The 14,628-nt window shown below is 39.3% G+C and overlaps 1 protein-coding gene across 1 annotated transcript in view; it reads right to left on the bottom strand.

The window, feature by feature from the left end:
- Positions 1–14,628, bottom strand: part of FRK (fyn related Src family tyrosine kinase) — a 52,663-nt gene that overhangs the window by 24,839 nt on the left and 13,196 nt on the right. Inside the window, exon 3 of the mRNA XM_070932799.1 lies at positions 1,623–1,744. Coding sequence (XP_070788900.1) covers positions 1,623–1,744 — 122 coding nt within the window. The remainder of the gene's footprint in view (positions 1–1,622; positions 1,745–14,628) is intronic.

The raw sequence follows: 14,628 nt of genomic DNA, 5'->3' as shown, positions 1-14,628 counted from the left end.
CTTTTATTGCATATCACATTTACATACACTTTATGCTACTAGGATCAGGATAAGCAATGTTGTACAAAGCACAGAGAAAGAGTAAGACATAGTAAGCCAAAGGAATGAAAGAGATGACGTCAGAAAACAAAAGAAAATATACATAAACTGAGTGTTTATTGTTTATTGTTTCTCTTCAAAGAGCCAGTTAAGGTGTTGGTTAAGGCATTAGGCTAGAAACCAAGAATCTGTAAATTCTAATCCCATGTAACCAACTGGGAGTGAGCTAGTCATTCTTTCTCAACCCTAGGAAGCAGGTAAGGGCAAACAATTTCCAAAACACCTTGCTAAAGAAAACTGCCATGAATTGTCCAGGAAGTCTCCAAGAGTCAACAATGACTTGAAGGTATCCCCACCAAAGATCTTCCCAACCTTGCAAACCATTCTTGTTTCCGTACACTTCTTCTTATCGTCTATTTTTTTTCTTAAACTTGTTACTTCTGTTGTTTGTCCTTTTAGCCACACCAAGCCCAATATTCTATACAAACTACGATCTCTAATCCATAGGCTGTCTTGCAAGCCAACATAAGTGACTTGCATCCCATCAGAAAGCATAGACAATAAATTAACAAAAACTCATGATGTATTATCCATATTCCCTACACTCTATAGGTTTGGAGAGAAACCATAAACATTTTAAACATATCTGGTTATATTCAGAGTAATTTCAAAGCAACCATAGTTACTATTTTATGGTGGGGCTGATATTAGAGAAAAGCATCAAATTTGCCAATAAAAATATATCTCTTGCTTCTTTTTTACATTTTTATTGGACTGATTATTTATTAAAGTCTTGAGTCAAGATTGATTCCTGGTGGACACATATGGACATATTTGTTGTTTCTTTCTGTTTTGTTTTTTCTGCTGTATGGAAATAGTTTGCCATTGCCTTCTTCATAGATTAAAAAAAAACAATCTAACTTTCAGCAACAACTACATGTAGATTAAAAGGTTCATGAGATGAATCATTTTATAAAGTTTCACTTGCAGGGGTGTCAAAAAAAAATCAAGAGGGAAGTCTTGCTGAAATGGAAATATTTTTATCAAGAAATATCTGGGCTGTAATCTTATGGATGACCACTAGATGTCAGCAAAAAGAAACAACATTCTTAACCCTCTGCTGTCATATAATGGTTGTCTGGATTTTGACAACCAAGATTCCACAAGTATCCTTGTAGAAAGGAAAGCAAAGGGGTTGGGATATATTTTGGGATAATATTTTGGGATAAGGTTGAGATAAACAAAGTTTTCTATAATTTGGCTCCCCTGTCCCAAATGATTCAAGGAAGGATCACACAGCTTATGAGGTAATCTTTTTTTCCTTAAAAGAACCCAAAAGCACTTCTGCTAAAAACATGCTCTGCTAAAAACCTCAGGAATAACAGAGTCTTCAAGTACTTCTCAAAAGTATTCATTCATAGACATTCAAATCTGTATGCATGTTTACTTCTAAACAATGACCCACTCACCAGATAAAAAGTGTATGTGATCATCAACAACAGCTGCCAGTTTATCTAAACCAAACTAAGGAAAATTAAATCTAATTTAACAACATTTCTATGATAGAAAAAAGTGGAGGGTACCTGAAAGGGAAAATTCACCCTTTTGACTTTCACTCTCTCGGATTAGGAAGGCTCCTGTCTCATTCTCATGATAAAGGAGTTGTTTCTCCGCATCTGCTCGTTTAATAGCCCCAAAAAACCACCTAAAAGAGAAAGAAGTAGGTACAACTAATTAGTAGTCAGAACTAGGTTTACAAGAATAATCATATGTTAAAGCAAAGGACCAGTTCTGAACAAATTATTTATCTATGAAGTATAATCTTAATAAGTAATAATAGAAACAGGAGGTCCTTCCTCATACAGGCTGGAAACAGCACAAATGAATATGCAACAGTATTTAGAAACACCTCTGATCCCAGTGTTTTTCAGTCTCAGCAAGTTTAAGATAAGTGGATAATTTCATTTCCCAGAATTCCCCAGCCAGCCTTGTCTTGTTGAAGTCCATACATCTTAATGTTGCTGAGGTTGAGAAACACTGTAGAACACTGACTTATCTTGTGTGCATCAGTGTCACGTCAGCTATATAACCAATTACCGTATTTTTGGAAGTATAAGACGCACCAGAGTATAAGACGCAGCTTAGTTTTTGGGGAGGAAAATGGGGGGGGGGGAAATCTGCCTACCATACTCTTCTCCCAAAATACAAATTAACTAAAGAGTAAAAGTAGACTAGAAGTAGACACTTCCGAGCTAGAAGTAGACACTCATGTCCTAATGTCATGCAAGGTCCTTGATCTGATTTCAAAAACTCATGGAAGATACCTTTATTCAGGCCTCAAAAAAAAAAATCCTTCCATAGTATTTTGGACATTTTTAAAAACAATTTCTGAGGTCAGGATGTTATTAAAAAGGCCTACTGAGCTCTTGCTTTAATAATCCGTGTTGTTCTGCTGTTTTCCCAGTTTATGGATGCTGACTGAACTATAAGTAGGTTAGTGAAAAGTCTCCTGGACAGTAAATCACTGCAGCAAAGCTGATAAAATGATCAATCCCTCTGTAGCTGCAAGAGATCACAAAAGCTAGTTATTTTGTTGAAAGATAACACAATGCTTTAAATTAAAATAAGGGATTAAAGGTGGAAAAGAAAACAATTTAACTCTGCATTATCCTAGCCTGATTGTAGAACAATGTACGCCTAAACAGAATTACTTTTAATTAAAAGAAATGAGTAAAAGGATTATGAGAAGATTTTAAATTGTTTTAGGGTAAATATATTTAGCTTTGCACAAGTTTTTTTAATGAGTTTTCTCACCGAGCTATGTTAAAATTTAACACTTTATGATAGCCTTTCTTCACAAAGGAACATTGGGATTTCCAATGGTATCTAACTTTTGTAATTTTGTAAAGTACAATTTCCTTTGCTATATTAAATAGCAATCCAATGAAATAGCACCAGCCTTTTGTTATACTACTGTAGTATTCTCATCTTTTTTATTTTTAAAGCTGAAGTTTTAAAGCTCCAATGAATAGGAAAAATACCAATAAAAATTAAAGAGACTGAAGGAGGGGAGTTGACCAGAAGGGGGAAAAAATGATGGACCAATTTATGGCTTTTGGTTTTTGGAATGGAATGATGGGTAAGATGGAGCAATTAAGGAAGGACAGAGGATACAGGAATTATGATTTATTGTTCCAGTTGTTAATGAATACGGTGTCAATTTTGAGAGAAACTGATCCAATTCACAAGCAGCAACTGAACAGATTACCCACATATTTTGGCAAGTCACCAGGAATAATGGGGTTTTCATGTGAGATATTGCTTCATAAAAATAATTAGACTCTTAACAATAGTCTCTGCTGTTGGATTTTAGTTTCTGGCATCTCAAGATGGCGAGAGATATAATTTTATTTTTGAAGTATCTTGAATAATTCTTTTCTCCTGTGCTACAACTTCCCTTCTCTTCTGACCTCCTTAAAATAAACTCTTTCTGTGCTGATCTTTTCCATTTTTTTGTACAGCTATTGCTTATGGAACTTTTTAATTCTTTTAGACACTTTCCTTGTGTTTTAATAATGATCTCAGAAGACTGAATTTTTCATTGGAATTTTTCATGGAACATTAACTTTAATACATTTTAAATTGGGTTTCCTTATTGTGTGGTTCTGGTTTAATGATCACTTTCCATAAGTTATCAGAAAAAAATAAGAATTTTAAGTCCTCTTTTCAGTTAATAAGGAATCAGAAGGAGGGGGATTGAGAGAGGGGAGAGGGGGAGGGGGGAGAGAGGGAAGGAGGGATGAATGGAGAGAGAGGGGGAGAGGGAGGGGGAGAGAGAGAGAGAAAAAAAACAAGTGTCCATATCCATTTCTGGATTTTTCTCATTTTATTTTAGTCCTGCCTATCTTGAGATCCCAATGTACTAACCTTGTGAGAATGAAGACCTATCAAAAAAGTAATTGGCCACCCCTAGAGAAAACAAAGGATGATTAGCTTTTTAAAAGATTAAAACATACTAGCTGGAGTTAATCTAGTTTTACATATTCATTGTTTCCTTATGCACATCCTTATAGAATTGTGTGCATTGTATTTGCTTCTCTTTCAACACACATACACATTCACACTCTGATGTAGACAAAATATGCATAAAGAAGAAACAACTCCTCAGGATTTTGAGTTCCTGAACATTGAGTCTTTATATTGTCTGCCCGGCAAAGAAGGCATTTAGCCTCAAGAAGTAATGGAAGTATTCAATGATATGATACTGAATTTCTTCTACTGTTGTAAAGTGGCTGTCTTTAGAATGGGAGGGGAGACATTCAGACCCTTAGATCAGGTACCATTGCTATGCTTTCAATCTAACTTCAGGAAAACAGCAGCAGATTATTTTGACTGAAACTTGAGTGTGTAGGAATTCAGGTATTGGAAAAAGTTCCAGGTTCTAGTCGTCCCCCACAGATGCTCACAAGATGACTTTGGGCTAGTCAGTCTCTCTTAGCTAAAGCCACCTCACAGGCCTACAAATGCAGGAGAAAACAGAATTTAGGAATGTTTTGTATATTTCATGAGGTCCTGAACAAAAGAAAGGCAGAATATAAATCTAACACATAAATCAGTCAAGGAAGAAAGCAGTGGATGGGAGTAAACAGGCTCAAATTAAATCCAGACAAGAGAGAGGTATTAATGGTAAAAGGAAAATTGAAAATTTGAATTTTAGTTCATCTGACTTGGATACGGTATAGTGTGTTCTTAAGGAATGTTCAGAAATGTTAGCTCATGTAAAACCAACTGAAGATGCCAAATGGTGAATGATGCAGAGAAGATTTTATTCTATTGGTGAGTCACCAATTGTTTTGTAGACTTTTTTTTCAAGGGGGGGAGTGTTTGATTTTTACTCTTAACAAACTAAACAGCCTGTTGTCTAGTGGTTTGTCTGAGGGACTACCTCTATCTTGATATGAATCAGCCTGGATGTTAAAGTGAGCAAGGGAGTCTCTTTATATATAGTCTCACTTTCTTCAGTCCGTTTGTTAGAATCAAGCTTTCAAACTATGCTTTTTTTTTTTTCCTTTTAGTGAAGAAGCCCAGACTTTCCTCATAAGCTACGTACTTATGATTTGAGGGAATTAGTAGCATGCTTGCTGAAAACAACCTATGTTTTGCCTAAATAATCCCCTGTGGATTGACACAGGGCAGGTCAGTTGCATTCATTGAGAAGAATAGAAGACTGTTGAAAACAAACAGCTAGGTAGGAGGTACAAATGGCTGTAGAATCCATTGCTGATCAGCATGGATGCCTTTGAGGACAAGCTGAGCCTTAGCAGATGTTTGCCTACTGAATGTCAACCCATTTTGTTATACCTAAAACATCACTTTCTTTCTTTCTCTCTTTCCTTTCTCTACTGTGCAGCAGCTCTCCCTTTCTCTTACCACAAAACTTCTAATTCCTACTTCTCTTGATTTCTTCTTGTTCACTATTTGTGCTTGAAGAAGAGAAAGGAACATATTTGTGTAATATATTTTCATGCTTTTGTTCATTGGGTAAGGTTGATATATGGAGATATAAAGTTCACTTTATAAATTGGGTTTGTACAGGCAACTTGTTTTAATCAGTTAGGAATTCATAGTAATTTTTTTGGAGTGTAATTTATTTCCAGCACGTAACTTATACATGTACAGAAATGCATAGATACACTCACATTTATTGGGAAGAAATTATTTTCAGATGGAATTTGCAATGTTAGAGTGGCAAGGTTGGAATGCTGGGAATTGCAAGTGACTTTTTCTGTCTTCTTTCTTTATGCTCATCTTAAATGCAAGGTTGCTTTCCTGCATTGTTGTTTTATTACATTGCAATGCAACTGTTTATGTTTAAGTTTTTTTTGGTTAGCTCCCTTGAGTGTCCTCTGAAGAGGAAAATGGGCTACAAATCTGATCAAATTAATAAAACAGTTAATCAATAAAATTCCATATAGTGGACTGCGCTAAATATGCCTGCAATCCAAGTCATGAGGTAATTCATGTTTCACAGATAGGTATAATGAGGTCAAAATGTTAATCCTACAAGTCAAACCTTCCTGACAGTAACCTGTGAAAAAGCCAAAGGGGCATCAACAAATTTAGATTGCAGCAGAAACAGGAGCCCAAACCAGATTCCAAGGTGAAGCCCTTGCAATAACAGTGATAAGCCCTTGCAATAACAATGATTTGTTTCTTTAATCAAGCTGTTGAGTGAGTACTGTTGCCAGGGTGAGGTGAGGAATGAGGAAATACTAAAGGATTAAATGAAGATAGAGGATCATTGGTTTCATCCTCAACGCAGTAAGTGGTTCCCGTCATTTTATGATTTAAAGATACACTTTGTGGTGAACAAACTGCTACACACCTTTTTGTTTTATTTATAATATATTATAAAGCTGACCTTTAGAAAAGGGGAAATGCATCCTCATCTTGACAGTTTTTGCGCTTTAATTGTACTGGAGAAAGGACTGTTTAGGATTCTTTAGCTTAGAAAAAAGAAACCTTGCAGCGACACTATTGAGGCAGTGGTGAAATCCAAAAATTTTTACTACTGGTTATATGGGTGTGGCTTGGTGGGCATTGTGTGGCTTGGTGGGCATGGCAGAGGAATGATACTGCAAAATCCCCATTCCCTCCCCACTCCTGGGGGAAGTTTATTGCAAAATCTCCATTCCCACCCCACTTTGGGGCCAGCCAGAGGTGGTATTTACCAGTTCTCCAAATTACTCAAAATTTCCGCAACCGGTTCTCCAGAACCTGTCAGAACCTGCTGGATTTCACTTCTGGATTGAGGTATACAAAATCATGCATGGTCAGGGAGAAGCTTTTCTCCTTCTCTCATAATACTAAGACCTGAAGTCATCCAGTGAAGCTGACTGAAAGGAGAAGCCCTTCTTCATACAACACATAGTTGAATTCATTCACATGAAAGCCACAAACCTGGATAGTTGTAATACCAGACTAGATGTATTCAAGGACAATAGATCTATATCAAGAATAATTAGACCATATTGTTTTCTGGTTGGAGGAAGCCTCTCTCTAAAGGCCAGTTGCAGGAAAACTACAAAAAGAAAGGATGTCCTACATGGAAGGATCCAAGAGACATCTGGTGGGTCACTGTGAGAAACAAAAGGCTGGACTATAAATGGACCTTGACTTGCTTGCAGTGCGACTCTTGTGTTCTCGTCACAAGATAGCCTCATTCTATACAGCAAATGTAATAATACCATAGGTAGATTATGCTGATCTATAACCATAATACATATTTGATTTGGCTTGATTTAGGATCAAAAGAGAGAAGTTGGGTAATGAAACATCTGCAAGCAAACAACCAAGCTCAGAAGGCACCAAAGACTTCACAGTTCAACCCTGAGCTACAAATACTCTCTTCTATTTATAGAAAAGTCTAAATAGTTGCATTCTAAAAAAATGAGTGGCAGAGCTATTTAGAAGATCGAGGGGACATCGCATTTATACTGAACACTGCAACTATTTTTAAAGGTAACAGCAAAGTATGAAAGGAAAATCAGAACCAAACCATATATTTCATTTATTTTTGAGCAAGACAGAAATCTGTTTCAAAGTGTCTGCCACCAAAGTATATTTTAGCTGAACATTGTAAGATTATTTTGTTTTCATTATTCATAAAAGCAATGAAAAGGGAGCTGTTTTTAAATCTTTTAAGACCAATTCAAAAGCTATTCTATAGCAACCAAACTTTAAAAATTTAGAAAGGAGGAAATCTTATCTCAGAACTCAGGAGAACTATCTCTTCCTCCAGCCAGTTACAGATTGAAATAATGCTCAGTGTAAACATTTCCAGGTTATGAAAGAACAGGTTGTAATTGTATTCTTCGTTTTCCTCTTCTCATCAGCTCTGTTAATATGTAAACACCACATGAATATTTCCCTCAATAAATCTTTGAATAAGCGTCCACCAAAGAACTGCATTTTTTAATGCTACACTTTTTTTTTTAGCTGAATTCATTCTTCTGCCTCATCTTTTGTGCTTCTTTCAGATAAATATTTAACCAGTTAATAGCCTACATACGCAACTATTTGCCTCCTAAATAGTCAGAGATGCCAAGTGAGATGAGATGAGGTTTTGGCATCTGGAAACTGACAGAAATAGGCACAGGAACATGGGTACCTGCAGCTCCAGCTGCTTTGCTAAAATGATTAAAACTATATGATACAGTAATCTCTGTCCAGTTGGGGTGTGCAATGATGCACAACAAAAAAGGCAGGGGTTGCATCACAGTGCCATGACATTGCTTTTGTAATGGCAGCTTGGCACTACTTCTGCCTGGCAAAGATTGCCGTGCGTCAAACAGGCCAATATTTTTTGTTGATAAAACAGATAGTCCTTGTTGAATGACTACTCGTTCAATGATTGCTCAAAGTTACGATGGTGCTGAACGAGGGGGCCTTATGATGAGCCTGGTAATTGTGGCTATCACAATAGCCACAATCACACGATCATGATTCAGATGCTTGGCAGCCAGCTCACAATTGCAACAGTTGGAGCATTCCAGAGTCACACAATCACCATTTAAAACCTTCACTGCCAGCTTCTGAGAAGCAAAGTCAATGAAGAAGACAGCAGATCACAAATAGCAATCATGTGATAGTGGTATATATTCTGTGACTGTGGGATTCATCTAACAATGGCAACTGGGAGTACTATAACTGTCTTAAGTCAGTGCATTCATCTGACAACAATCATGTTGCTTAGCAATAGAGTTGCTTGTCCAGTTGCCATTATGAAGCGAAGTTTGCCTGTATATAGAACAAGTAAGGAAAGTATGCAGCGTTTCTCTACTTCCTTAAGAGCAGCTTTGTCACATGACAAAGAAGGAAGGAGGAGGAGGAGGTTTGGAATGGAGCAGTCAGCAGTATTCTAGGTCAATGATCCATTGATATCTTTTTCTGGATATTTTCCTCCACAGTCCCAAGCTGAATCTGACCTAGATTTTTAATCTCTTTCTTTCTTTTGCTTCTTTCTCCTTTCTCACCAAATTTAATCCCTTGCTGTTCTCTTTCTGGGAGTTATTTTGATGATGGATATATGGATGGACAGATAAAAGTCCAAAACTTCAATACAATTTTGCTTAACAATCCCATTTACTGGAATGAACAAAAATCCTAAATTAAATGATGCTGAATGTGGAAAGGACATGGACCAATTCTATCCTAATTCATGTGTCTAGCTCAGGGGTGTCAAACTCAAGGCCTATGGGCCCGCAATGAGGCCAAATCTGGCCTGCGTGGCTATCCTGGAAACTGTAAGGGTCTGGCCTGTGTCACTTCAGCCCAGCCCCCACTTTCCTAGTGGGCTGGCATGCACACAGGCCAGTTCTCCATCGCTGCGTGCAGAGCAACTAAAGTAGCCTGTGGGACTACAGTAAAAAAATAATTCAGACCTTCCAACCTCGCGAGATCTTTTTTTTTTTCATGAGAAGTTGGAAGGTTTGAACTATTTCTTTTTACCGTAGTCCCACAGACTACTTTAGTTGCTCTGCATGCGGCGGCAGCAAAAGGAGCTGGAAAGGTTAATGAAGAGATGTGGCTGCCCTGGGTGGCGTGGGGGGGGGGTGAGGGTTTGGCCTGGCTGAAGGGCCCTCGGATAAGCCAGGGTGGGGTGGAGTGGGTGAGGTAGCTCTGCATCTCCTGCCTTGCTTCATCCCCCACCCCACCCCTGCCTCACTTCGTTCTTCACTGCTTTTCCTCACTCACCCCAGGAGGCTGAATAACACACTGGGGCAATGGCCACAAAGCGAGGTGGGGGTGGAGTACGAAGCAAAGTGAGGGGGGCGGAGCTGCTCCGCCACACCCCACCAGCCAGGCACTGAAGCACCTGTTTTTCTCCTCATCCTCCCCACTCGAGCAGTGCAGGCTCTGCAGAACATTTCTCTGCAGAGGGCCTCTCATTTCTCCCCCAATGCAGCGAACTCCAGCTTCAGTCAGTGCATTTAAGCTGCTGGCAGCAGCAGGCACCTAATGATTGCCCCCTCCCCAACTAGCCAGCCTGCACCACCCAACCTGCTCCCTGCCTAGCCAGCTGGTGCAAAGCCTCGCTGTTCTTCTCCTCCTCCTCCTTGTCCTCCCCACCCAAGTAGCAGCAGGCTCCATGGGACAGAGTCTCATTCCTGCCCTGGCACAGTGAACTCTGGCAGGGTGGATGTGGGTATGAGCCTGGCCTCACAGTGCTTCCTTGCTCAGTTGAAGGCTTCATTCAGCCTTCAAACAGTAAGGCCAGCTGTGGAATCGGAATCTATTTCCAGTGGGGAAAACAGGACAAGGAAAGAGGGGAAGAGAAAGGAAAAAGGAAGGAAAGGAAGGAAAAAGAAGAAAAGAGGTAAAGGAAGAAGGAAGAAAGAAGAACGAAAGAAAAAGAAGGGAGGAGAGGGAGGGAAGGAAGGAAGGAAGGAAGGAAGGAAGGAAGGAAGGAAGGAAGGAAGGAAGGAAGGAAGGAAGGAAGGAAGGTTATAATGAGAGAGAGTGAGGGTAAATCCTGCCTTAGCAGTTGGCCACCAGCAGCCCTGCTGTCTTTTGCAATCTCCTTGTCCCCTCCTGATCTCTCCTGGTGGTCTCCTATCCTATCACTGAGGATGCTTTGGTTACAAAGCCAGGTCTCCCGGTAAGGAGATGGAGTGGGCTCCCTCTGACCCACACACTTTGCCCTCCCACACACACCATGAGCAACTTGGCCAAGGAGAGTGAGCACAGAAGCAGTGGAAATTGGCCACACACACCTGGCCATGCCCCTCCCCCTGACGTCAACCACAATCCTGATGTGGCCCTCAATGAAATTGAGTTTAACACCCCTGGTCTAGCTCATCTCATATTTGTCAAGGGAGACAAATGTCTCCATGGTTACAGGCTTGGCACTGTAGGATCCTTTTCTGGAATTACAGTTTGCACTTTGAATGGCTGAAGTTTCCAGATAGACTACTGGCTACTTGCTTGGACGTTTGTTCATTCATTCATATATACATACATACATATATACATACATACATACAGTTTCTGTAGCTACTGGTCTCAGTCCAATTGACTGTGGGCTGCAAACAATATCACAATGTGCTATATGCCTTCCCTTGAGAACAGAGTTTGTTTTGGTTTTGGTACTTGCATGGTATCTGGACATTGAAGCTTTCCAGCTTAAAATCCTGCACCTGCATTCAGGACATACAGCTGCTGACCTTCCCGTTCCAACTTAGTACAATAGCTTGGACTTCTACCCTGAGCTTCATTCCTCTCTGCCATTTGCCCTTGACCTTCAAATTGTGTCCTTGATCTATTTCTAAGCTGCTTATTTTAGCTCACCCAATTGTGACCTGATAATAATGCATTCCATTGGGATTCTGCCTTCTGGAAATAGCCATACCTTCTATGTGTTCTGCAAAATGTAAAGGAGCAGACAAACCTGCATTCAAAAGGTTCTATGGATGCAGCTTATATCAAATTGTTATGAGAATTCAGAGCATGCCATGATGGATGCGGCTGATTACAAAATATCCACGAACAAAATATTAGCCACGGCTATCCGAAATTTTATTTTCTAAGAATGCCTCTTGAATCTCTCAAGGTCCCAGAGACATTGCTGAAAATATAGGTTAGGCTGAAAGTTGTGTCTTTGCTTTATATCATGCTGGGTTTCTTTTTTTTTAAACGCAATATATCTTTAAAAATTAGCTAGAGCAGGGGTGTCAAACTCAAGGCCCGCGGCTGAATCTGGCTTACAGGGTACTTAGATGTGGCCCGCGAGGCCGGCTTGGAAATAGCAAAGGATCAGCCCGCGGTGCCTCTGCTAGCGAAAAAAGGGTGCAGGGGGGCTGCATGCGGGGGCCTCAACATGCCCCGTTTTTGGCCTGGATGGCTTCCTGCAGCACTCTGCTGGCCAAAATGGGGTGCAAGGGGTCATGTGCAGCCTTCTTACACCCCGTTTTGGCCGACAGGGTGCTGCAGGAGGCATCCGTCCCGTCTTCCCCCCCACCATCCTGGCCGTCCCACAGAGGACAACTACAATGCTGATCTGGCCCTCGAAGAAATCCAGTTTGACACCCCTGAGCTAGAGGAAGGAGCAAGATAGGCAGCAAGGAACATACTGTCCCATGTTGTGCTTGCTTTCCCTATCTTCTTCTGTGGACATCATCAAAAGTGTAGGCATCATTCTCATTCTTATTTTTGTCAGATATCAACATCTGGTCTCGTTTCAATCAGCGTTTCTTAACAATTTGGAAGCAAACTATACTGTATATATGAGCTACTGCATATAGTTATATTCAGCTGAAAGAATCATAAAAGATATGAGTCAAAAGAATGTAAATAGCTAAAACAAAACCAAGAGCATAACATAGATCTTTTTAGGTGGATTTATGCTGGGTTCACAGGATATATATGCCAATTGACTCTATATAAGAAGTGATGAATAATATTACTGGGGAAATAGTACAATCCCAATTGTCAATGCATATTTATATTTTTATTGGCAATAGATTTTGGCTAATATTGTGATGTTTTATCTGTACTCACTAAGTTTATTGGTAATATCTAACACTTACATTTCACTTATTATATGCCGATGCCCAAAAAATACTGATTTATCATCCAAAGTGTGACAAAGATCCGAGACAAAAGATCATCCGCATAAATTGACTAATATTGGCTAAGTGTCCTCCCATGCCTCTGGTTTTATGCATTTCTGATTTTCTGGTTAATGTTATCCAGAGGGCATTTTGAGTGGATCCAGTAGTTGAACAACGCAATCTAAATAACAGTGATCCTACAGTCTATATGGCTCTCACCAGCATACACTTCAGAAAACATATGAAAAGGCTGAATTCAAGTTCAAAGGGAAGATTATTTTTTCGCCCGAATTGTGATCTCAACCAGTTCTCCTGTATTTCCTAGATTGGACTGTTCCTCATTCTCAAGAGCTTTTTGATAAATGATGATAATGTGAATGGTTGTATGGAGCAATATGATAACTAATAAAATGCTCATAAAAACTTTACCCCTTTTCCCATCGTTTATGCCATTATTCTTATCTGTATGCTTTGGCAGTATCTTAATTTATTAATGGCTAACTTGCAGCTAATTTACGCCCTTTGATTTGTGGACTTTGTTCTTTCCTGGCCTGTAGCGTCATCACTGATAACAAGAAAAGTCCAGAGAAATGTGTTTCAAATGCATGCCGAAGAGTCATTGTTTAAGAAATGGTTAAGGAGGTCAGAGTGGAAAACAGCTGATATCTCAAAAAAATTAACTAAGCCTTTTCCAGGAAAAGCATGAAGAGCCATTAAAGGAAGAAACAGCTTTAAAGCTCACAAATGGATCATTTTGATTATTTAAATGCATACTCAAAGCAGAAATTTTGATATTAAAAAAACACTTCAAGTATTCAGAGATAGGTAAGTCATGACTTCACCTTTTTCATATCTGGTGCACTAGCTAAATAGATAAAACTATGAACCATAGAATTACAAGATCATGACTCATTCAGTTGGAACAGCCAAATAAAAACTGCAAAAAAAAAAAAATTCTGTGTTTCTCAAGCATGGGACCTAGAGAAAATTAAGCATTACCACCTGCCCAAGCTTCTTACTAAAGGAGAGCTATTTTTATCACAAAGTGGGTGAAGGCAGAAAACATAAGGAAGAGAGTGGGAAGAGTAAGAGTGAGCAATTCCAAAAAAGAAGTGAGAAGAAAACCAACATCTCTATTATTTCATCTCCCATACTCGATACTGAAGGTTTAATTTCTCTCTCTAAACACCAGTAAAAACAGATTGGATAGAAAGTCAATTCAAGATCTAAATGAGAGGGTTTCATCTCAGAGCAAAAGTATCGACTGCACTGGGTCTTCTTGGAAAAAAGATACAATTATGCAGGTTGCACAGAAGTTGCAAAAAAGATTAAGCCTAATAGATTCTTTGTCCTGTTTTCCTATGTCATTTCCCTAGTGAATAGTGAGCACAATGACTCACGTGGTTAGGATGCTGGGTTTGAGATTAGCAAGCCCACGTTTGAGACCCGGGTGCAGCCATGGGGTGGGGTGAGCTCCCATCCGTCACTCCAGCTCCTGCTGGGAACATGAAAGGAGCCCCCAACTCAGCATCTCCCAGGCAACAGTGATGTCATCGAAGCACCCTGAAGCACAAGTGATCCATACACAAGTGCCCTAGTGAATACACATATAATTGCAGCCTGACAGTGCTATACAAACTTTATTCTTTATATTCAAACAGTATTAACCACAGTTTACAGAACCATGGTTTACTGACTCAGTCATAGGCTAGGCCTAAATTAGGAATGAGCATTGTTCTCCAAATTTGAAGAAGCAGGATACTGTAAGCAGTATCAGTGCTTTTGAACTTTGGAGTTGGAGAAGACTCCTAAGAATACTGAAAAAAAACAAATGTATCATTAAACAAATGAACCCAAAGTTGAGCCGCAAATGATGAGGTTCAAATTATCCTACTTCAGACATATTATGTGAAGACCTAGAAGATCTCTGGAGAAGACTCTAATGCTGAGAAAAGTAGAAGGAAAGAGAAAAGGACGA

This window comes from Pituophis catenifer, unplaced genomic scaffold (assembly GCF_029215685.1).
Source record: "Pituophis catenifer annectens isolate HBS135680 unplaced genomic scaffold, rPitCat1.0.hap2 SCAF_1, whole genome shotgun sequence".
NCBI lineage: Eukaryota > Metazoa > Chordata > Lepidosauria > Squamata > Colubridae > Pituophis > Pituophis catenifer.
The sequence above is the reverse complement of the archived record's forward strand: the minus strand, read 5'-3'. Positions and strand labels throughout refer to the sequence as shown.